Genomic DNA, 24,327 nt, shown 5'->3' on the forward strand with positions numbered 1-24,327 from the left:
ATCTTTTTTCTCTGGGTCTGGTTCACTATATCTTTTGGTATGGTAGTCTGGTATTCTCCTACCACTCATCGACAAAAACTAGCTACTTTGATAATGATGTGCTTTATCCCAAAAGAATTAATAATATGTTATATAAGTTGTAAAACATATGTTAAGGAAACATAAGTTCCTGTATTATGTGTGCTTATCATGTTGATGTTTGTGCTCCAAAGCTTATGTTTGTCTTTGGCAGTCTTGCTGCGGCATATTGCATCATTCCATGCGTCAAGAAGAAAGCTACTGCTAAAACTACCATTTTATTCTGCAGATTAGTTCAAACGATGGATTATTCAGTTATAGTTTTTGATACTGCTCCAACTGGCCACACACTACGTTTGTTGCAATTCCCATCAACTTTGGAGAAGGGGCTAGAGAAGGTCATGACTTTGAAAAATAAATTTGGTGGCCTATTAAGCCAGGTACAGACAGATCATGTAACTCTGGTTCTGGGATGCTTAACATTGTTCTGAACTGATTTATATTGTATTAAGAGCAGCTTGTATGAGTAGGAAGTTTTATTCTTTGTTGTCAAATGGGTTAAAGATGAAGGCTATATGCTTCATTATCCATCTTTGTTGTCAAATGTAGTTAAGTTGCTTATGAATCAAAACATTTAATACTTGAATTTATGAATATGATACATTACTGTTGCAAATAGTGGTACATGCTTTGAAATGTGCACCTGCAGAAACAGGTGGTTCCTTATTTCTTCTTCTTGAAATGCCGATAATCACATGTTGATGAATAATAGTAAGAACTAAGAAATCAGATGATGCTTTTTACCATTAGCATCATTCTTTTTTAAATAATCTAGTGAATTTGAGATTTGGGATTGCAAATTATGATTGATGAGCACCAATGAGTACCAGAGGATTCAGAATATCATTAATATTGAGGAAGATGATGATGGCCTGAACTCCAACAGGAATTCATGAATAATGAAGCAATATGCCCGCATAACTTTCTCAAATACTGAGCCATAGGATATTTATTTGCTTAAATCAAAAAAGCTTGCACGGCAACTCATTCCTCTCACTGATCTTATTCACCCAATCTTGGTTAAAGTGAAGTTCTGACTTTTAGATCTTAAGCAACTCTCAAAAAAAGTTCACTACTTTTAACAAATAGGTTTATATAGCTTGCAGTCCTGGGTAAACATAACAGGAAAATTCCAGTATGTACACTTTCAAAACTTGCTTGAAACTGATTGTTTGGGTTGATTGATACACTTGTACATTGAACTTGAGCTCCAAGCCAGCCTGAGCATCAATTTTATTGTTGACATAGGTGTAAGTTCCTTCTAATCCTTTGAGTTCCAAGTGCATATCCATGTAGATTGGTAACAATGAAATTGTTATGCTATATTGAGATAAGAGGTATGGACCCTCAGGCATATTGTAAGTCATATTTTTAAAGGTATATTGTGATAACAGGTATGGACCCTCAGGCATATTCTAAGTTATATTTTTAAAGCTATGGCATCTCTTTTATAATGTGCGTCGGTCACAAATAGTTAGCCTGATTAAGAACTTTTTGTTGATCAGTAAATTCTCATTTTCACTATGCAACCATATTGATGTGGCTGAGTTCTGCTACTTATCTTCAAATTAGGCTTTTGTTGTATTTCCATAGAGATGATAGTGTAGGGTTTGATGAGCACAATGGAAGCAAAATGGATTTCAAAATTTTGCATAATAAAACTCCAAATAATCAAATCCTAATCCCAAGAACCCCTTGATGATAAACAATCACATGCATATATATAGGTAAGTGTAGAATAATACCTATCATGCTATATCCAAAATTTCAGCAGAGTTTTCACTAGGCGCCCAAATGTTCACCCTTCAACATTGATCCATATGGGAGTTGGGTCAAGACACTCATTCCTCAAAATTGGTTCTTCTTGTTGAATTCTTTCTCAAAGAATTTTTTCAGGCAGCACAACACTACCTTAAAGCTTAGCCCTCCTTTCTCTCCTCCTAGCCTTTTCCCTCTCTTCCTTTCTTTTCTCCTTGTCTTGCCTAATTCTCTTCTTAAGCTCTTGTCTTAAAGCAGATCTTTTGTTCTTAAGAGGACTTTATCTTAATAAGGGAAGGAAGAGAACTATTGGGACAAAAGTAGAGAAGTTGTAAGAAAGAAGAGATTGGAATGATTTAGAAATCGGGGCATGCCACCTATTTATAAGTGGCGTGCGGATACATTCACACCATCTTGTGCCCTCCCAAGAACCATCTCACGCCCCTCCTTATATCTTATGCCCTTAGATCAATTCTTGTGACATCTGGAACACATTAGGAATTGAATTGAAAAGTCGTTTCACACAGAAGGACTCTTCGGCGCATAATTAATTCTCGGTGTTTTTCTGAAGTGTCACGAGGCTTCATTAGGAGGGCTCACTTTATCCAACAGATAGAATTCCATCTCATGGCCATCCAATGGTCAAGATAGATGGTGCCCAACCAGATTTGGCGTGGAGATTTAAGAGACCATAACCACTTGGACTTAAAGTCCAAGTGGCGCCAAGGATACGGGGCGGCATGGGTTCTTGCTTATCCATTTATTTTGCTGACTAAAAAGTGATTAAGAGGCAGAAGGACTCTTTTGCGCCTCTTAGTCATCTGAAGTCCATGCCACATGATTTTTGTTTGTGGAAAACCAAATGGATAAACTCATGGAAGGGGAAGGGGCGCCACTTGGTCCATGCGCAAGGGGCACCACTTGGCCCATGCGCAAGGAAGAACCCCATGTGCTAAGAGAGAGATTCTCTGATGTGTGGGAAGGCTTTTATCTAGCGCCAACCAAAAGGGGTGCCACTTGGCCCATGCGCAAGGGGCACCACTTGGCCCATGCGCAAGGAAGAACCCTGCTGCTAAGAGAGAGATTCTCTGATGTGTGGGAAGGCTTTTATCTAGCGCCAACCACCTTGGCACAACCAGCCAAGGGTCAACCCAATCCAGACCAATTTAAAACTCGAGTTCAATCAAGTTTAATTAGCCCAAATTAAGAACTAATTTCGAATCCGATTCAAATCAGGAGGTAGGGCTTGCAACACGTGCTAGTATGTTTATTGTGCAAACATGATCTAATCCAATTAGACTCTTGATCAATTTTTTATGTATGTGACCCATTGGGTTTCACATCTAGTCAGTAGTAGGTTCGAATGCAAGTTGATCTGATTTGATTAGAATTATGTCTAACCGATTTAGGTCAATTATGCTAACCCGAATTCAACAATTAGAATCTTGTTTAATTGGCGATCGAATTAAACTCTTTAATTCGATCAAATCTACAAGACAAGATTGACGTCTAGCAACGTATCATGTTTATCCGAAAGATATAAAATTTTGGTAGAAATATCAAAAATATCCTTCAGTGGCAAGTTACCGTACAATTAAATCCTGCGATCATATTGCATCCTGAATATGACTATGGACATGGAATCATGTCAAATCCAATTTCATATTCATATTTCTCTCAATCTTATAATGATGACGATTAATGAAACATTAGAAATTCTTTTTAAGTTTTATTCTGCTTTGATCAAAGTCTCATTGAATCATCATTTGATTAGAGCAAGTAGGATGCGATTTCTTCTTACCAAGAGTGATCGACTCCATGTTGACCTACTCATAACTTCCATACACAATCCACCATATCTAGAACACCTGTACATAACTAAGTCATGAATGAGTATGAACTAAAATATGAATTCATGTATACAAGGTTCTATGGTAGTCTCAGGTCAAAGGATTACTTACACAACTCTCACTAAGAGAAATATATTCTGACAGATAAGTAAGACTCCATAAGATGTTCTCAAGATGGATCAATTCAGTGAACTCATTCTTTAATGAGCACCCACATCCTTGTATTAGTGTCTCCACACAAGTGATTGTAAGATCAATCACCCGCTCCTTCGAGCATACATAGGATATGCCAATCTTTCTAGAAATATTGATCCCCGACTCAATGTATTAATGACTGAAAATATTTTAGATTAGGATTTTAGGTCTCACTGGTATAATCTCATGATAACTCTAAAATCATTATCCTAATCTATGGAGTTCATCATAATCTTAATAACAAATATAAGATGCAGCATATGATGAAACATAATTCCTTTATTTATTGATAAAATGTCAAGTACATGAGTCAGGAAGATTAAAGGAAAAATTCATCAAAATATAAATTTCGATTGACTTGTAGGGTATTATTTTTTCAGATAGCTCAAGCCTTTCTCCATCAATTTTCATAATTAGTTTCATAAGCCTCAAGTTTACTTGTGCAGCTCCAAGCATTACAAGTTTGTGTCCATTTAATAGACATAATCTTCTTTGTAATGCATCTTTGTTAATCATGGGGTTGTTCATAACAAAATTTAACATGTCATATTTTATCAACTATGGACGACTAGAATGGATAATAATATGGATTTGGTTATAAAGACAATCATAATATTCTTAACTATTGGTTAGTATAACCAGCACTTTACTACATTGTGCTTTTTACAATTTGTTATGGCAAAAAGAAAACTCTAATCATAAATTTCTCACCATTTTACTACCTATGTTATGCTGTTAATGGATGTGACCCACCTTTTCTCCTTATCCATTTGCTGCAGCAAGATGTGAGGGTGCTTGTGCATGTGCTCGACACACATGCACACAGAGAGAGATATAGATAGATAGATAGATAGGGATAGATGGATATATACATATGTGTGTGTGCATATATATATATATATATATATATATATATATATATATATATATATATATATAGGGAGAGAGAGAGAGTTGGAGCAATTCTTTATATATAAAAACTGTTTTCAGGCCATTCACTTTGAAAATTCTAAATTCATCCTATGACTATATTGCTACCTTTTTAGGAACTAAAGTTACGTTTGGTGCATCACCAGGCAATCTTGGAAGGTAATGTGGATTGCCTTCAACATAGATTGCTATCATTAAATTGCTAGTAATGTTGATTACTGTATTTGGTACACACAGGTAATGTTGTAAAAAAATTATTGGGAATCTTGATTGACATGTTTGTTATGACAATCAGATTATCAGTAATGTGAAATCAAATTTTCAAAATACTCCTAGTAATTTTACCTTAGTGCTCTTTTTTCTCTCTGATGAGAAGCGGCGGGAGTGGTGTGGGTGTGGAGAAGCGGCTAGCCGATGGGTGGGGGAATTGCGGGCATGGGGGGAGGGAGAACGAAAATCCACAACTGTTGCCGCTTTTTTCGAGAAGAGGAAGATGTACATCTTCCGCATAGACTGCCAGTCTAAGCCGTCCATTTTCCCCACCCATTCCCACTGGTACACCTCCCCAGCATTCGTTGGCGGCGGCGACCCTTTCCCACTCCTCCGTGTCTATGACACCGTCTTTAACGGCTTCTTCGCTTCCCTCTACCCCAATTGCACTGTCGAACTCACCCACCACCAGACTGTCCTTGCTGTCTTCAAGGACCGCCTTCACCATCTCCACACCACCCGCTACCCTTAGTTCTTTGGACTCTGCACCCAAGTTGGCCTCTGGTCCAACTCCGACTACGGCTTTGATGTCATCATTGGAATCCTAGACACGGGCATCTGGCCCGAGTGCCGGAGCTTCTTCGACTGCAACCTTGGCCCTATCCCATCCCGCTGGCGCAACACCTGTGAGATTGGACCTGGCTTCCCTGCCTCTGCAACCGTAAGCTTGTCGGCACCTACTCCTCCAAAGGCCACGACTCCAATGCCGTCGTTGGTGGTGCCGGCATCAACAGGACCATCAAGTTCTGCTCTCCTTATGACGCTGACGGTCACGGAACCCACACCGCTTCGACCGCTGTTGGCCACCATGCCTTCTGCACCAGCATGGCCGGCTATGCTGTCGGCATCGCCCCCAAGGCCCGAATCGTGGGCTATAAGGTTTATTGGAAGGACGCTGGCTTCGACTACGCCGTCCCTGATGGCATCGACGTCATCTCCATCTCCATCGGTGAAGCTGCCACAGGCGTGGGGGGGGGGTGCGGAGGAGCTACGGATGGCGCCAGAGGATGGGGAGGGGGAGGGTTGGGTGATGGGTTTTGTGTGATTTTTTTGAGAGGTAATGTTGTCCAAAATTTTTATTGTAACATTGCTAAAGAAGTGGTAATCTGCATAGCCACCCTCCTCAAGGCTATTTAGATTGCCTCATAGGAGGCAATGTAGATTGCCAAGACAATTTGGATTATCATCCAAAAAGCATACCGAACAAGCAATCCAGTGGGCCCACTTTAAATTGCCGGCAATCTGGATAGATTGCTGGCTACCTAACGCAACCTAAACTAAACCTTTTAAAAACACTTAGCAAACCTTTTTTAAAAAAGAAATCCTTGTTTCCGTGATCATTCACAGCCAACCTCCAGATTGCCGGCTGCCTAACGCAACCTAAACTAAACTTTTAAAAACACTCAGCAAACCTTTTTTAAAAAAGAAATCCTTGTTTCCGTGATCATTCACAGCCAACTTCTGAGATTGAGTCACCAAGATTTTCCCTTTATTAGTTATTAGAAAAATATTTGGGAACCATTGTCCTGACTAGTAAGGCCTTTGTTCTTTATGTTAACCAACAAAAAAGTCTTCATAGTCTATCATATTAAAATTTTAAAATATCTTCTTATAATTTCAGGGTACATAGATTTCTCTCACTCCTTTGTTCACTCTCATCACAAAATTTACCCTTTCCTGTATACCTTAGGAGATCATCAAGTCCATTTGTTGTACCACCAGAATGGTGACTATGGATTGGGTTGTTTTTGGATTCATCATTTTTTTGTGGTGAGAAATTTGTAAGAAAATCATGTTTTTAGTTTAAAATTTTATTTTCTTGGTGATACATGTAGTCTTCTTTGAGTTGATGAAAAACATGTGGATTTATGTTGCATGGAGCAAATTTAAGAAATAACCAAAATGTACCAGTTATAAGATTTTTCTGTAGAAACTAGTTATCTTTTAAGATTTATTTGGAGAAAGTGAAAGTATTCCAGAGAGTTTGTTTGCCTCTTCAAGCTGTAACCTAGGTATACACCTGATTTGTCTCTTTTGCTACTTTCCATTGTCAGATTAATAAGATGAATTGTGGCAAAAAGGGTAACTTTTGCATACCTTGTCTATAAAATATATTGTTCAGGATCATTGCACTGTGCTGTTAAATAAGAAGCAGCAGAACTGTCATGTTTACTGTTATGTTTTAGTTTGCCAAGTACTGCAATGTGGGCTGATGCATGGCTGCTCCACACCATATTGTTTGTGTCATGACACCCTCCCAGTCTCCTTCCCTATTGGTGTTGCCTTGACAAATCTTCAGTACATACCATACAATATGATACAGAACTGCATTTAAGTTCTTCAGTAAAATGTGTTTATTATTTTCTTGTTGTAATCTTCAACTGAATCTGATATGTGTATATATTTAGATAATGTTTTAAAAGATTATAGCTGCTATACAAGCAGCCAGGGTGCCAGATAACTCCTAGGTGCTAGGTGGGTGCCCAGAGGTCAATGCAGCCCAGAATTGATAGGTTCAGCAAGAAGATAATGTAATTAAAAAACTTAAAAGATAGTCATAATATTAAATAGGATGCAGTAAATCAATGGGAAGTGCCAAACTTGATGGCATTGAATACTAACTTATGAATTGATCAAATCGCCTGCAGTGAAACATGAAACATTAATTTCCACCTGACCAAAATCTGATGAGGATTGATCTTATAAATGGGCCTGCTTTATGTAAGTGGCTCAATATCACTGTCAGCAGTGTTATATCTATACTTGCATAAATGTCTAAGGTTGTACAAATAGTGCAAATGTGATTTGAAATTATGCACTTGTATGTTGTTTCTTTGACTAATAGTAGTTTCCATTAGATAAAATGATTAACACTTTGTTTGACAGGCTACTCGTCTTTTTGGTCTTGGTGATGAATTCAGTGAGGATGCAATGCTAGGGAAACTTGAGGGCATGAAGGATGTGATTGAACAAGTGAACAGACAATTCAAAGATCCAGTAAGATCACAGACCTTCATCTTTTGTTTCCAACTAATGGACCAGTAAATACAACATTTTTTGAATCTAAAAATTGTTAAAGTGCAGGCCAGATCATCAAATATATAAAAAGGGGCCTTGTTTGGCGGCCTTGTAATTTATCTAAAAGGTGTGCGCTGAGATTTATGTTTGGCTAGTACAAGGAATGACTAAAGAAGCTTGCAAATCTCTACTGCTTGTGCTAGGAGCCTAAAACAACAATTAAAATTGACACTGTGTATTCTTCTAATATGTTTTAGTTATGAGTTTAGCATAATTTTTAAAAACTAAAATGTACCTTCAGTGGGTTTCTAATTTTATATGTTTACTTTATATATGATAAAATATGTTAAATTGTTGATTCATGTAAACTGTGTGAAAAATTATTGAATGATTGACTTTGCACTAAGTTTATGCGTAGTTGGTTCCTGGAGCGCTTGCTTGAAACTGTGCTGGCCATCCCATTTACGTTTGAGCGGAGATTGCAGCAGCAAAATCTGGCCCATAATTTGACTGAGATTGTGGAAGACAGGAGCCAAGGTTTGCCGAACTAGTACAAAGGTTATACTGGCAAGTGACTAGTTTGGTATGGTACGAGTTCGTGCCATGCTGTTCCAGGGCTTATCGAAATAGGGAGAGTGAGGAGGAGAGGGATGAGAAAGAGGAAGAGAGGGAGGGAGGGAGGAAGGGGGAGAAAGAGAGGGGGGATGCTTATCGGTGATTTCTCTCCCGATGGCTCTTCCGGATCTCTACTATGAGTAAGAGCAAGTGGCGGGTCACTTACTAGTGATGGCCAGGTCGAAGAGGGGCGGGCCACTTATTGTCTCCCTAACCCTAGTAGAGTGATTGCCAGAGTGAGAGAGAGATAGAGGGTGTTGGATTTGAGTGGTGGAAGGTGGCTCAATTTCCATTTACTAGTTCAGGTTGATTCGTCAGTCACTTGCAGTAGCCAGTCGAATATGATACACCAGTGAAGAATGTGCATATGGGTCATACCCTGGTTGTGTAACATAGGATCCGGTATACAATGAGGATCCAAATACATCCATGGACTCTCCCTCATGTGCTATATCATCAAGTGTAGCAATGCTATGTCCTGAACCACCTCATGGGGCCTGTCTCCTATAGGCTATTGTATACTTGCAAGCTTTAAGGTGTGCATTGTGGTCCATATTTCTATATGACATGGGTGAAATATGACTTGCTTGTAAATTGATCTAAGCCAGGTGGCTATGTGTCATATTCTTCCTTGTTATTGAGGATCGTTCAGACTATCATTAGCATCATCACTTGTATTGCAAGAGAATCTAGGAAATTGGTCATCCAAGGACTCAGTGGCCTCAAAATTTGTGGGAATGGGCTTCTCATTGACTCTAACGGATATGGAGCCTTCTTTCCTTTCCCTTGCTTCTTTGAAAATTGCTTTCTTCCCTGGCTGCCTTTATTTATCAGGCTCTACTGGGTGATTTTACTAGGTCCGCCACCCTGACTACCAGTCTTAGTATCTTACCCAATGTGCTTTCTTATCAAAGACAACACCCCTATGTGATTATTTATGAATTTACTGATGGCCTGGGCTATATCTACCACCTGCTTTATCCTACGTATTCCATTAGCATCAAGTCTATGCAATGGGTAGCACTTTGGGTCCGGAATATGTGTCGCCTCGTGCTCATCAAAATATCCCCGGTGGCCTTGTACTGTGTCCATTTTTAGTAACCATCTGCACAATATACTGTTCCCTTATCCAATCAATTACCCACTCCATCAAGCTCAGGATGTATTAGGAATCATGCAACTTGTTAGAAACATCAACTGACTTATGAAAGAATGTCTTATTCACATTATGTCAAAAAATTGATGTTGCTTTGCATGCTTGGCCCTATCCAACCATCGTGCATTACTGTCCCATTTACTCTGATATGAGACTATCCATCTCTTTAGCTCTTCCTTATTATCATCAAGTAGCTCACTATAGATATCATTAAGCCCAAGATGATTGATCCTTTGGCCGGCTTTCTAGATGGAGTTGATGGTAGAATGGTAATAGGTGTTGTTTGTAGCATTTGAAGGGATGTTGCTATAGTAGAACCATGAAGCAATAGCTCTCTACATATTGTTGTCCTATCCTTGATGAGCAAAGATTCAATCCTTTGTTGCTTTGAGTCTTTGCTAGGGGAGGCATGTGAATCTCAATCATATATGGTAGCTCTTGTTGGTATATCTTTGGGCTTCCTTCACTTCTTGTAGGTGAAAAAAGCCCCCAATGTAGATGTTATTTGGCTGCTAGCTTTACCAACTACCTCTCTCTTTGATTGATTCCTATAGTAGCTTGAATCTACCTTGGCAGACTAAAACCAGAAACCCCTTGTATTGTGAGCGTCCAAATTGTGCCTTGTGCTTGGCAACCTCCTCCTTCCATTGGTCATTTAGACTATCATATATGGCAGCTTGAATCCAAGTTTTACATTTGGATCCGATGCCTCATAGTCCCATGTATCCCTGAAATGATATACTGGTTCAGTTACCTGATGATCATTCTCTACTTCTTTCTCTACACCTTCTTGCTCTCTAGAGTCATGAAAGTGCTGCTTCCAAGCTTTTACATCTTAGCGGGATGAGAGGCGTCCCTACTATCTCATCCCATTCTTGTGAGAAAATAGGATCGGAATAGGATCGGGACTTTGAAACTCATTCACAAAGGAAGAGAAGAAGAAAGAGGAAAGAAAGGAAGGAAAGATAAAGAAAAGAAAAAACTGAAAGGAAAGATGAAGAAGAAAAATGAAAGAAAGGAAAAGAGAAGAAAAGAAAGGAAGGAAGAAGAAAAAGGAAAAAAAAAAGAAATGAATGGTTAAGGAAAGAAAAAAAAGGAAAGAAAAGAAAGGAAGGTAAAAGAAAAAAGAAAGAAAGAAAGAAAGAAAGAAAAGAATTAGGAAGAGAGACGGAGAATATCTACTGGATCGCATGATCGCGACCGCTATTGGGACAGGACGGGACAATAGGGCATCTCGTTCCATGGGGAATGGGATACTTCTGTCCCATGGGATTTAAAACCTTGGTTGCTTCATCAATTGTTAGACCACTTGTGGATGTTCTTATATGCAATCACATTGGGATAACTACTAGCTTGATGCTGCTACAATTTCATCATCACATACCTCTTCACTGTGTACAGCAACACTTGCACCTCCAATAGTGCAAGCTCGAAATGATGCTCACAACCTATATTAGCATCCTTGTCTTTCTTTTTCCTTGAATCTTTTGTTCAAGTTTGATGAACACACATCATAAGGTCCTTTACTCATCACCATAAATTATGCAAAGTGGATCAACATTTTTCAAAAGATAAGCAAAATTTTATAATTCTAGATAAAATAGCTATTTTTTATAATTTAATTTCCATTGATATGTGATAATTTATAATATTATGTAAAAACAATGCATGTTGTCTTAGAAAATATGCCCAATAAACATTACCATATTTTTCATAATTTTTAGCTGAATTTATAATTATTTAAACAATTAAATAGTTAAAAATTAGATAATTTATATTGTAATGAAAAAATTTGAATTGCTTCAGAAAATATGTCTAAATTATCTATATAGATTACTAATTTTCACATTTTAAAATTTAATCTGTATTTCAAATTAATTTTAAATAATACATGAATATCTTATTATAAAATATCTAAAGTTAATTTTTATTTGGATTAATATAGAATCCTACCAGGGGCATTACATAAATTTTTCAGCTTATAGGAATGTTTTGGTCACCACTTATTTTTGAAATTTATTTGAATTTGCACTTAGTTTTGAGTAGCCATAACCATGTCCAAATTTAAATATACTGTAATAAGACAAGTAGCACACATACCTCCAAACATACCATAATTTTAGTTTTTGAACATTATGTTATTTATTACTTTCAAAATAAAAGTCTATTTTAATAAAAAATTACATGATCACAAAAAAATCATGATTTGCTCTTCAATTTATACATCATCTTTAGGTCTATGAAATTATACTGAATTACAAAATTTTGGCATAATTTTTACTAATTTTACTAATTTTCAGCTTATTTTAGACAAAAATGAAAAAGAGAAGTTTGGAAAGGAGGGAGGGAGGGGATTATACTTGCTTTTGCTTGGATTTAGGATCAAAATTGGTAAATCTTCCCTTTTTCTTAATTTTTTGTCATGAAATCCACTCTTTTTTAAGTAAAGAAAGGGATGGCCTTTTCTCTTATTAGCATCCCCTAGGATGGCCTTCTCTCTTGTTAGCATCCCTTCTCTCTTGTTAGCATCACTTTGAACCAAATGGTTCCTGCTCAGTTCAGGCCACTTGCCAAACCGGACAAGCATTCTGACCTGTTTTGTGTCATTTCAGGTCGATATGCCCCGAACTGGTGGTTTGGGCTAGGTTGTTTTCCATGGTATTAGCAGTCATACCAGTTCATAACATTATGATCTTATTAAGGTTTCAAAAATTGGCCATGATATGTGGGTGGTCGGGGTGTTATGTACTGCCTATGTGGTATGCAGCCGCTTAGGCAGGTGCCTGTGCAGTTCATATTTGGAAAAGAAGATGTACATACAAAAGATCGAGAAATAGCTCAATAGAAGTTCAGGAAAAGAAATGGAGCAAGTGGAGGGCTGAAACTGCGGATAAACATCCCTTCAAACTGCTGATTAAAATTTATTCAGATCCAAGATGTTCTTTTGTAGTACCAGCGGAAGGTTATGGTAGAAGAACCAAAGATACAGCAAAATCCTTGAGAGCTTTACATTCACTAAGTAGCAAGGAAATTCATGGGATTAAGAGGAAACTTAAGCATCAACCTAAACTAGTCTGTCTAGCAGTGAGTACACTGCCTCCTTCCTTAATAGTTGGTGTCATGTTTGAGTATATGAAGAATGGATTTGATTTATAAATTAGTATTCTATGTTGCCAAATCCATACTTTCTCATGGACTTACTACATCTTATTTCATACACTATGTTTCCCTTATTTGATTATAACATTTTATAGGTTTCTTGTTATATTTATTAGTTTTCTTTTATTTTTAAATTTTTGGCTGCCTTAAAACTTTGGTGCTCACCACTGCTTGGGCATTAGTTGATCTTGGCTGTGAAATACCACTTAAATCTTTTAAAGCACTGCTGTGTTTGAAATTTGATGGATGAGAGCACAATACAAGGCTGTTAGTTTCATTGTACTGCATGCTCTCGTTTATGTTGTTTCATGCTAGTTGGCAGACTGACATAAACCAACACTAGCGGATAGAAATCCCTCGATTTTGAGATAAGCCGCAGCACATGTTGGCATAATAAGATGACAAATCATACTATGCTATCCTGTAACTAGCATAGGGCATACAATACTCAATTTATAATTTAAGGACATCTAGAAATGACAACAAGCATTTGTTAGTGTCTTTATAGCTCACATAATGAGTGCAGTATCCATGATTGATAAGGTGGAGTGATGATGGATATGGTAGTAATCCCCTTGAAATTGTAGAGTGATGCTTCACAAACTTAAATAAGAGCATATTGTCATAATACAGCCGATAATTGGTAGACTTGGAGGTTTAAGAGGCACATATTGCACCAACAGATTCAAGATTAAAAAGCTATCCCTAATAGTCACTTAAAGATTAAAATTATTCTAGATGCGGCAATCACCTTTGCAATTGATAAGGCATTCTTGGGAATAAAAAACAAAGTTGGGGGTAAGCATGGTGAATCCATCTAAAGTATTTGTATGACTATAGAATTCTATTTGAGGAAATCATGGCTAGCCATCTAGAGCATGCGAGGGATCTATTCAAAGAGAAGATGGTTTAAGGAGGATCTTGATCCTACATAAAGCACTTGCAAGGGAACAATCTTAATAAGAATAACTCATATGGTATAAATGTTAAATATGACTTAAGCAGTTTTTTTGGACAACATATTACACAGAAATATGAAATACACATTTCTCCTATAAATTGCACAACATAAGTATGATAGATCACGTAAAATCGTTTATTTAGCATAGTGTGCTCTAACTTGTTAGTATTTTGTGTAGCATATTGCAATTTGTTTTGCCCCTATTTACATGAAAAAAGCCTACTAATAATTTATATCATCCTTTGTTTGGTCATTCATATAGAATCTCTAATCTTCTCTCTTTTGTTTGGGGCAACATGTATGTCATGGTGTTCTCAGGGATTAATATCCAAGGTTGATTCATGATTTTGTTATATAATAAATGTGATCTACTCATTATAAATTATCTGGCAAGTTCAACTAATTAACTATCCACGTAGCATGATATCTTTCACATGGAATGGATAGCAATTGTAGTATGTTTTCACAATTTGCTAGCTAGACCTGCTTAATGAGCAGAGGCTCAGCCCGAGGTACCGCTTCATTTAGTTAGGCTTGGGCTTGGCCTAGCCTCTGGGCCTACTTGCTAGACCTGTGCCTACTACTTGTTGGGCTTCAATATTTTAGGTTGAGCCTTGGTCCGCTTCTCGAGCGATCCATCGACTGATGACTCTTGATTGCCCATTTGCCTGCTTGCCACCAAGATGAGATCTTGCATCAGCTCAAGTGAGTTCCGATTGGCGGGGATGGTGAGATTCATCATTGAGAAGCTAAATTTTTTGATTGACTTTTGATCTTGGTGTGGAAGTGTTATAGATGATGCACTTGGCATAGTGGACAAGGCTAACGAGGGCGATCATCACCACCATCCATTTCTTGGTAATGTGGTCAACATTTTATAACTCTAGTGGCTAGATCTTGGTGCGGTAGATCTGGAAGTTATCTAGCCCCAATCTTTCGAACATCGCCTCCAACTTGGATTGGTTGAGGATGATCTCTTTCTTGATCTTGCAGTTACGGTCAAGAATCTCACTCGAAAGTGTTGCTTTTGTCGGATCCCTTGTGATTGTCGATTGCTGGCATTGGCGGTGGACTAGATCCACCAAATCACTCACATCCCCCACATCCAACTTAGCTAGAAGGAGAATGTCTAGTAGATGGAGAGTTCGAAGATGAGCTTGTGGAAGTCATTGGTGACGATCTTGGCCTGGATGATCTACATTTGGCTCCAGGTGGGGCCTTGAAGTGCTAGAGAGTAAGAAAGATCCCTTTTGAGATAGAGGGAGGCGGATTGGGGGAGATCGAGGGCAGGATTATGGAGGACCTCCTAAAAGTGGAAGACTCGAGCTTAAGAGCCTATATATGATATTTCCAAAGTATAGAAGACAGCCTAGTGAATATCTTAAGACCCTGCATAATGACTAGGCTGTCTAGTGAATATACCATTAATGGTATATAGTGGGAAGAGGTTAGCGTGAGAGAGTAAAGTATTTTGCTAATGATGGAAATTTTGGCTTGTGTGATCTTGAAAATCAGATACTAGAAATAACCTCTAATAATGGAATTTCCCTGCCATTGCTGCCTTATTTTTCTTTGTAGAATTTTTGTTTATGCTCCATCTCACCAATCCAGCTGGCGATTGAGACCTTTGGATCGGGCTTGGTGGAACCAGAATCAATGAGGGTCATGTGACCTTTGTCGGACTGGAAAAGAGTTTGACCATGATAAATTTCAACGAGTGAGGATAGATTGAAGCTGTAGAATTTGATCATGGCTGGCAGGCCAATTATAATACCAGGCATATGAAGTTGAATGGTTGGTAGTAGGCTAAGGTGACTGAATCAGACTTAAAGATATTTCCAAAGTATAGAAGACCATATTATAGGATGGGGTAAAGAAAGATGGCTAATGTAAGATATTTGAATAGGCCAAGATCAAAAAGATATGATTATCGGATTGACAATGCAGAGCAACTATGTTGATAGACGGGCGTAGTGGAAGATAATTGGTATTAGTTATCAAAACCACTAGGAGTGGAGGCTAGGTAGCAATTGTCAAAGTTTGGAAGTTATTATTTGCTAATATAAATAAGTCGAAATTACACTTTGTAGGGACCTTCGACAATGCAAGTCGATGTATTGTAATTTTTTCTTAGTTCTTAGTCTACCAATAGTTTTTACTTTAGGAATAGCTGTATTTTAGAATCTCTACTATTATAGCTTAGTGCTGCACCTTTATCCTTATCTCTATGCAGATCCATCTTCTTCAAATAAGGTTGGAAATAGTCTCGGGCCAGGCCGACTTCGGCTCAGGTTATGGGCTAGGCCTTAAAGATTTCAAACTGAGTTTGGGCTTAAATATAAAGCCTGTTTGTTTTTTGGGCCATAATCAGGTATATCATTGGCTTGGCTTTGGCCTAGCCTGAGCTCGAGCCTAAACAAGGCCTGACATAAAGTCGAAATTCAGGCCCGAACCCAACCCCAAAAACTCTTGTTTGTGTCTTTTTTCCATAATCTTCCTGCTTTATATTCTTTCTTTTTATGCATCCCGTTTGGATTTGATGTGTACGTTATGGGCTAACACCATTCATGAGATACCCTTTCCTTTTTAAACATATCAGCATGTCTTGTCTATTGGAATCATTCATTTATGTAATCATTTGCCCCACATATCTTTAATCGAGTTCGGGCCAGCCTAGTTTTGGCCTAATGGGTAATTTGGGCTAGCCCAATCGGGTTCAGTCTGGGCTCAGGCTTGGGCTTAGGCTGGAGTTTTCCAAAAACTTTTGGGCCAAAGCCAGGCCTGAAGCCCAAAAAATTTGGGTTGAGCTTGTGTAGGGGTGTGGCCAAGCCCATTTTTCAACCTTATCTTTGAACAGTGATGATAGTAGTGAAAGTTCTTGAAGGTTAGGACAACTAGATTTATGCTTTTTTTTTTGTTACATGACCCATGCTACTCTTTATCCTTCGATCACCACCTTTTCAACTGATCTGATGTCAGTGGCATGCCTGTGCGCATATCATACCCTTGCTATCCAACTTATGCTTACAAGATTTTTGGTATACCCATTTGCTTAGGCAAAACGAGAGAGACTTTGCGGTGGAAAACAAGTTTTATGGCACGTCTGCTTGGATTCTGCATAGTTGATATATGCCATTGTAGAAGGAATACAAGGAAGCAGCTGCAAAGAAATTGGCTGTTATGCTAAGGCCACTCATGAAATGATATGCAGCATCTTCGGTTTCAATAGTGGAATGGGTTGAAAAACTTGTTTCTGTGGTTGAAAGCCAATATATCAGTCATGGTACATTCTAACATATCCTATGGAAAAAAGGAAATTGATCTTGGCCTCGTGGAGGATGGATTGATTTTACATGGAAGTATTCTAGTTTATGAGAATCCAAATTGCAGACTTTGGTTCATCAAGAGAAAAACCACCGAAGGCTATTCAATGGAGTCCTCGTAATCCATTGATTGAGGGAACATAGAACTAATGCTAGCAAGGTTGTGTTAAATTGAACTATCCTTGGTTGATACCTGACCAATATTGGAAATTATCGATCGTGAGTAGCGGGGGGTCACTGTTGAAGTCGGCAAATCTATGCCAATAGTACTTCATAATTATTTGGCCGAGGAGTAAAGGGCAAAATTATAACGGCTTTATAGCATCGGCTGTGTCACTAGGGCTTAGATGTAACCTGTTCAGACGTTACTTCCAGAGTTTTTCTATGTGATGTGTATTCCAATTGCATATGCTGGGAGCAACATGATGATGCAAGAGTTGATTCGGCCTGATATCCCATGGTATGTGTAATTAAAAGTCCTCATGTGGATTATGGATAGCTTGAATCTTAGCACTATATAAAAGAAAACCATTGGAGAATTGGAGAAGTGATAAATTCAGTCTGAAAATGAAATAAATAAATAACATTATCTTATCTAGTAAGGAGAAATTCCACAAAAGTTTTGGCCAAGAGGCTGATACAAATAATGATGCCGTACTATGATGGATTCTATTTTACAAGCCTTTCACAACTTTTTAACCTCTTCCACTCTTCTTGGAGAACTTTGGATGTTGGTTCACAGGCTACTCTTGTTCTTTCCAGGAAGTCATACATCTTAGGAGATGTTGGTCCGCTTTGCTTTGAAGGATTTGATCTGGCTCTTCTATATTGGCCACTTTTAGAAATTTTGGCCAGCTAGTGTTAAAGATCATTGGCCTGATCCATCAGAAGGTAGGCCAAATGTTGAAGAATGCTGATACTTGAGCCATTAATGAGAAGTTTCATTCAGAGAGACATGGAAAAAAACTCAAAGTTAAAAGGTCCTGCTATTTTATTGCTTTTGGCTAATATAGTTACATAAGTATGGATACAAAACCAATTGAGCTAATACTCTTAAGATGCTCACTTCACTTCTAACCTAAGTTGGCAAGTTCTTCACCATTGTCTTGCTAAAGCTTTAGGATGATCTAGTGGTTTACTCACGGCACATCGTTATCAATTATAGTGGAGGTAGTCTGAGTGTAGTGAGCTCAAGGCTTAGGTGTGGACTCAGTTGATCGAAGCAAAAATGAAAGAGGGTCCACTTAAACCAACTCGAAAAAGTTGATGATACAGGATTAGTCAAAGGCCGGTTGAAAAGATGTTGACTTACCGGATTGAAAACCCTGAACTAAATAGCAAGCCTCTGGTGACAGTATTCAATTCAGCAATACCATCTGCTCGTGATGATACCATGATATGTGACAATACTCTAGTTTGGCAAATCAGTGAGAAATCAGAAAATCAAAACAAATGGGTTCCTAAGTTCAATAGTCAATCCTACCCACCATAATAAGTGCAAGGAGATGGAGCGGAGGCATGAGTAGTATGGAGGAGGAAGAAAGATGAGCATCGAGGAGAAAGATGCAGGGTCTTTTTATAGATTAAAGGTGTGCCTAATTAGAAGATGAAACAAAATCCCCATTGATGCGAAAGATAATGCCAGATCCTTTTAGATATATGGGAGATCCTTTGAGTAATGTGTAGGTTGTTCTAGTATGCAAAAGTATTCTGTGAAGCAAGACGTGGCAAAATCAAAGAGTTCAGCAGAACAAAGATGCAAGAAAGTTATTGAAAGTGGAAGTGATGCTTCAGTTAAAGAGCAGTATTCTGCAAATTCCGAGAGGATGATGACAGACATCCCATTAGTCTTTTGATTATCAGCCAATGAGATGTATGGGGCATATTATTTACAACCTATTGGCGATTGAGAGCAAATGCAACGTGGATCAAGTTTGATGGAATTAGAGTAGATGAGGATCACGTGACTTTTGTTGAACTAGGGAAGAGTTCGACCACAATAAATTTCATCAAGTGATGAGGTATAGACCAAGGAGGTAGAATCCAACTATGATGCTGATGAGCAGTCCAATAGACCAAGTAATATAAGGTGTATGAAGTCGGATGCTAGTAGTAGGTTGATGTAATTGAATCGGCCTCAAAGATATTCCTAAAGTGCAGCAGATCGTATTTATGATGGAGTCAAGAAAGATAACCAATGCAAAATGTTTGAATAGGCCAAGGCTGAATAGATATGATTATCATCCTGATAGTTGTTGCAGAGCAACTATGCCAATAAATGGAAGTAGTGGAGGATAGTTATCAGAACCACTAGGTGTGGAGGCCAGATGTAGTGGTACTAGTTAGATGGACAGTTATTGTTTGTTAATATGACTAAGTAAAAATTATACTTTGTAGGGACACTTCGACAATCCAAATCAATACATTCAATTGTATCTTAGTTCTTAATCTACTAGTAGTTTCTACCTTAGGAATAGCTGTAACTTAGAATCTGTACTACCATGGCCCGGTGGTACATTCCTATCCCTATTTAGATCTATCTCCTTCAAACAGTGGGGTGATGGTGGTGAAAGTCCCTAAAGATTAAGAACCTGGATCCATTTTACTTTCTATCCTCCTTTCTATCACCATTTTTCGAAAATGATCCAACATCGAGGGTACACTTGCCACATCATACTCCAACCACACAACTTGTGCCAACAAGGTGTCTAGCACACCCATTCTCTTAGGCAGTGTGAGATAGACTCTGCGGCAGCAAACAATTCTTAACATATTGATTGGCCTTACTAACACGTTCAATATATTTTAAATCTTCAGTTTAGGCCTCCCTCATCATTACATAGTATTCGTCCTATCATCATCATCTTTGGCATAGTCAAACATATTAGCATATGACGTGTTTCTTCTCTTTAATTTTAGTAAAGAAATCTTTCACATCAAAAATATTATTAAAGAAATTTGAAATACCATGATAAAGTCTTTGGTAGTTTTACCCAATAACCGGGGATCAAATCCCATCTTCACTGGGGTTTATAGGGTTAGTGGTATTTGGTAAAAGGCTACCCCCGGTTGTGTAGACATTGCCAACAGTCTTTATATTAAAAATTAAAATAAAATAAAATATTTTTCATGATGTATTAGCACCATGTGCTATGCTACTAGCATTGCTATATGCATCTGCCTTGTATTGATTAATACTTAAGAATATGTGTTACAACCAAAAAATTTCATGAATATACTTTGCAGCCATTGTTGTTTAACATAGTATGTCACATATAGACTGCATAAGTATAAAATAAAATAATGTCTTTAGTGCTCTGTGTACTAGTCTACGTTGTCCAAAAGATTGTGAAGGTGGTATTACAAATGCGTAAAAGTTGTGCATATATAATGAACTAGTGAAGGTCACTTTTTTACCTATGCTCTAGCTGGTGTATTCTTTTGTGGCTCAATCATGAACCAATTTCTCTTTAAAAGCTCTAGAAGCTTGTAACATGATCTTAACTACAAGATGAGAAATTTGGTTAAAGATTTTGTAGAGTTGTCTTATACAGAATCTTTCTTTGACATTTGGTATGATGACCTTTGCAGTCATTTAGGTCCTTCATCTAATCTGACATTAGTGTTTGATCATCCATGTCATCAGTTGTCTTTGTTGAAGACTTAAGAAATTGCCTTCATGCATCATCCTTTTCAATCTCGACATTGGCAATTGATAATAATGTACTCTGATATTTGCTTTCAAGATGTATAATTTTCCGACCATAGAGGCGGCATTCACCACTGAGTGAAGATCCATGCAAGCCTGAAGGAAAGTAAAATAGCAAATGCAGTGTCAACAATAAGGTTTGCCATACCAACTCATACCAATTGTATTGCACTATATTGATAAGTACGCTACCGGGGTTTGGTTCAATATATGAATCGAACTTGTACGTACCAATCTGAACTAAGTAGAATCATCTTATACCACTCGGTACCGCTCAAAACTAGGATGCAAATTGTTTGTATCATACCAACCTCTATTGCCCAATTTCAAGTAATACCATTATAAAAAGTGAGGAGTCAGAAGATATCTCTTACAAGTTACTTACTTACCATATTGTATTAAACTGATAGTGTATCGGTACCTTATTGGTACGAGACTGCAGACCTTAATCAATAACATATATAACAATGCTACCTAAAATACCTTTATTAAGCTCTCCATGAAATGGACTTTTAGGAATGATTTCTCATTGTTTTTGCAACTATTTCCATCACTTGTTCCTTTTGGACTTTTGTATACTTTCCCTCTTACCTATTGAAGATGAACAATGTGCAGAACAAATTTCAGTATTAAGGATTTATTTCAGCCTCACCCAAGCAAACCTAGTTGACGTGGAAAGTGATTGACAAATTATAAACCTTATGCAAACCAAGCAAGCAAACTTTAGGCTGTTGTTTAGCTAATTCATCATAATGCAGATTTCCAATTTGTTATTTTTTCTGTAAGTGATATGCACTTACTTATCAGAAGGTTGGCTATACCAGTATTGGGACCCATACACTAAAGTTGGCAAAGGGTGCTGACTTCAGCTCGAATAGGCAAAATAAAAAGATGGAAGCCCTGTTTCATTTCGAAATAGGGATTACTTCCTGATGAGGGCTTCTGGCCCTCCCTTGATCTCTCTCATCCTCTCTCTCCCCCTCTGTCCCTCCCTTTCTCCCTCTCCCTCTCCCTCTCCCTTCTCTCTCTTCCTCTCTCTCCTCCCTTTCCCCGTGCTCACTGGATTTCTCGAACTGACAGGCTTCTACAATGCTGGTCCACCCCCAGTACAGTTTGGTATTGCCCCAAACCAGGTAGTTTGGGATGGTACCGCCTTTCTTGGTTATAACAAAATCTTTGATCATGGATCCAAGTTTCTGGTATTATCCTATATTATTAAATTATGTTTGTGAATGTATAGTCCATGTTTAGGCTATGTGGTGCTCCTAAAAGTGCGGTCAGGCATACCCACAATCATCATGTATCATGGTGTTCATAAGGATGTTGTCTAATCTAGCATGAAGTTGGTTCTAATGCTCTTTGCCTACTAAATCTGTATGCACTTAAATGCTACAAATAATTGTTGTCATCTCTTGACATGGTACTGAATTTTCTTGACAGGACTTGACAACCTTTGTCTGTGTTTGCATTCCAGAGTTCCTTTCTCTCTATGAAACAGAGAGATTGGTACAAGAATTGACAAAGTTTGAGATTGATGCTCACAATATCATCATTAATCAAGTACTTTATGACGAGGAAGGTGTGTAATGAGTCTAAATCAAAAATGCTGTTTATTAATCCAATTAAATATGCTCCTTGTCATGTCTTTCTTTTTTAAATATATCTTAATCCCATTTACGTTTATTTTGTAGTTGTTGAATCCAAGTTATTGAAAGCACGAATACGGATGCAACAGAAATATATTGATCAGTTCTACATGCTGTATGATGACTTTCATATCACCAAATTGCCATTGCTTCCAGAAGAGGTAGCAGTCCTTAATATTTGAAAGAAGCTCTTGACGTGTTATTATCTGAAATTTGATGAATGCCTATTTAGTCCTCTAATAGAATGTTGATGTAGGTTTGTGGAGTTCAAGCTTTGAGAAAGTTCTCTCGGCACTTTCTATCGCCATACAAACCCCCTTTCATCAAGGGCACTGTAGAGGAGCTTAGGCAGAGGATATGCACATTGAAGGTCCAGTTAGCAGAAGCTGAGTTAGAGCTTGATAGACTGCAGAAAGGCAAGGGAAAGGCCTAATTGTTCTCCATTGTTGCATTTCACTGTTGTGATCATATTCTTCCCCCCATCAAGAGGCTTGCCTTCATCCTTTTCTTGATAGAAGGCATTGCATGAGTCAATTGCGAGACTTTTACTATTTCCTTCCGTACCGGATTTTCCTGATTGCTGGCCTGGATATCAATTTAATTGTTGGTTAGCCGATTTTAGATGCTGGGTAATAACCTTAGGTGTAGTTAGTTACTCCAGTCTTAATACAGTTAGTTATGTGCATGATATGTGAAAGGACTTCTTGTAAAACAGACAAATAGGGAGTTTTATGTGTTATTAATTTCTTATACTGTCTACAAGTTGCATCTTATGGCAGTTTCTTCTTGAAAATATTCCTAGTTCTCATTGCTACACCTCAGTAATCTTCTAAAAATACGAGAGCTAGTAATATTAATATTTTAACAAGCGTCATTGTTTCTAGTCATGCATGAAATTATATTGCACACGAGGTTCACAGTTCATTTGCTGGGTATAGGATGTTTCTGAAATCCACCAGCAATATGTAGTAGGACAAACAGGCTAAATGTAAACTTCTGGTAACTAGGATTTTGCAACAAAAAGATGTGGCATTTAGCTTGACATATTTTACCCCATGAATTGGGGGGGTTTTTCAAAACGAATTCTCCGTGGGGAAGTAGCTAGCGAGGAAATTGGCCGCACGGTTGGCCTCTCTCCAAGAGTGGGATATTCTCCACTCAAGAAACAAAGGAATCGAATGAAAGACTCTATTACGAAAATTTCTACTTTATGTTAAGAATGTGCATATAATTTTTGGTCTATTTATATCATAAGTATACATATTTAGTTTCAGTTTATTTATAACGTATTACATTGATACCTCTCAGAAAGTAGAAATTGTGCATGCCGTTTATTGACATCCAGAATATGTCTATATGATTTTCTTATTTATTGCCAAATGACTTTATATACTTCTATTTATTCCTGATAATTGTTCTAAACACTTTTTGAGTCCAGAGACTTTTCAATTTCCAAGTTTGAAAAATAATCTACATTTATGGAGTATTTACAATTACAAAGTCTTGAAGTTCGTTTCGTGTGCCAACTAATAAAATTGTAAAATATATTTTTAATTTGTCGTATACATTCTTTCAGTAACTGCACAATCAGGCTGTGATAAAGTCTAGTGGTGAACATGATCCGGAATTCAAACATGGATTGCACAAGTCTTGGCCAAT

At 37.8% G+C, this 24,327-nt stretch overlaps 1 protein-coding gene across 2 annotated transcripts in view; it reads left to right on the forward strand.

Moving 5' to 3' along the window:
• LOC105034678 (ATPase GET3A) overlaps positions 1-23,430 on the forward strand; it is a 63,969-nt gene extending 40,539 nt beyond the window's left edge. The window contains exons 3-7 of one of the 2 annotated variants that reach the window (XM_073243444.1): positions 233-458; positions 7,968-8,078; positions 22,463-22,601; positions 22,714-22,829; positions 22,925-23,430. In XM_073243444.1, the coding sequence (XP_073099545.1) occupies positions 233-458; positions 7,968-8,078; positions 22,463-22,601; positions 22,714-22,829; positions 22,925-23,101 (769 nt within the window). In that variant the 3' untranslated portion in view covers positions 23,102-23,430. The remainder of the gene's footprint in view (positions 1-232; positions 459-7,967; positions 8,079-22,462; positions 22,602-22,713; positions 22,830-22,924) is intronic. The other variant, XM_010909915.4, reaches the window with a different exon arrangement.
• The last annotated feature ends 897 nt before the right edge of the window (positions 23,431-24,327 follow it).

Source organism: Elaeis guineensis, chromosome 9 (assembly GCF_000442705.2).
Source record: "Elaeis guineensis isolate ETL-2024a chromosome 9, EG11, whole genome shotgun sequence".
Lineage (NCBI taxonomy): Eukaryota > Viridiplantae > Streptophyta > Magnoliopsida > Arecales > Arecaceae > Elaeis > Elaeis guineensis.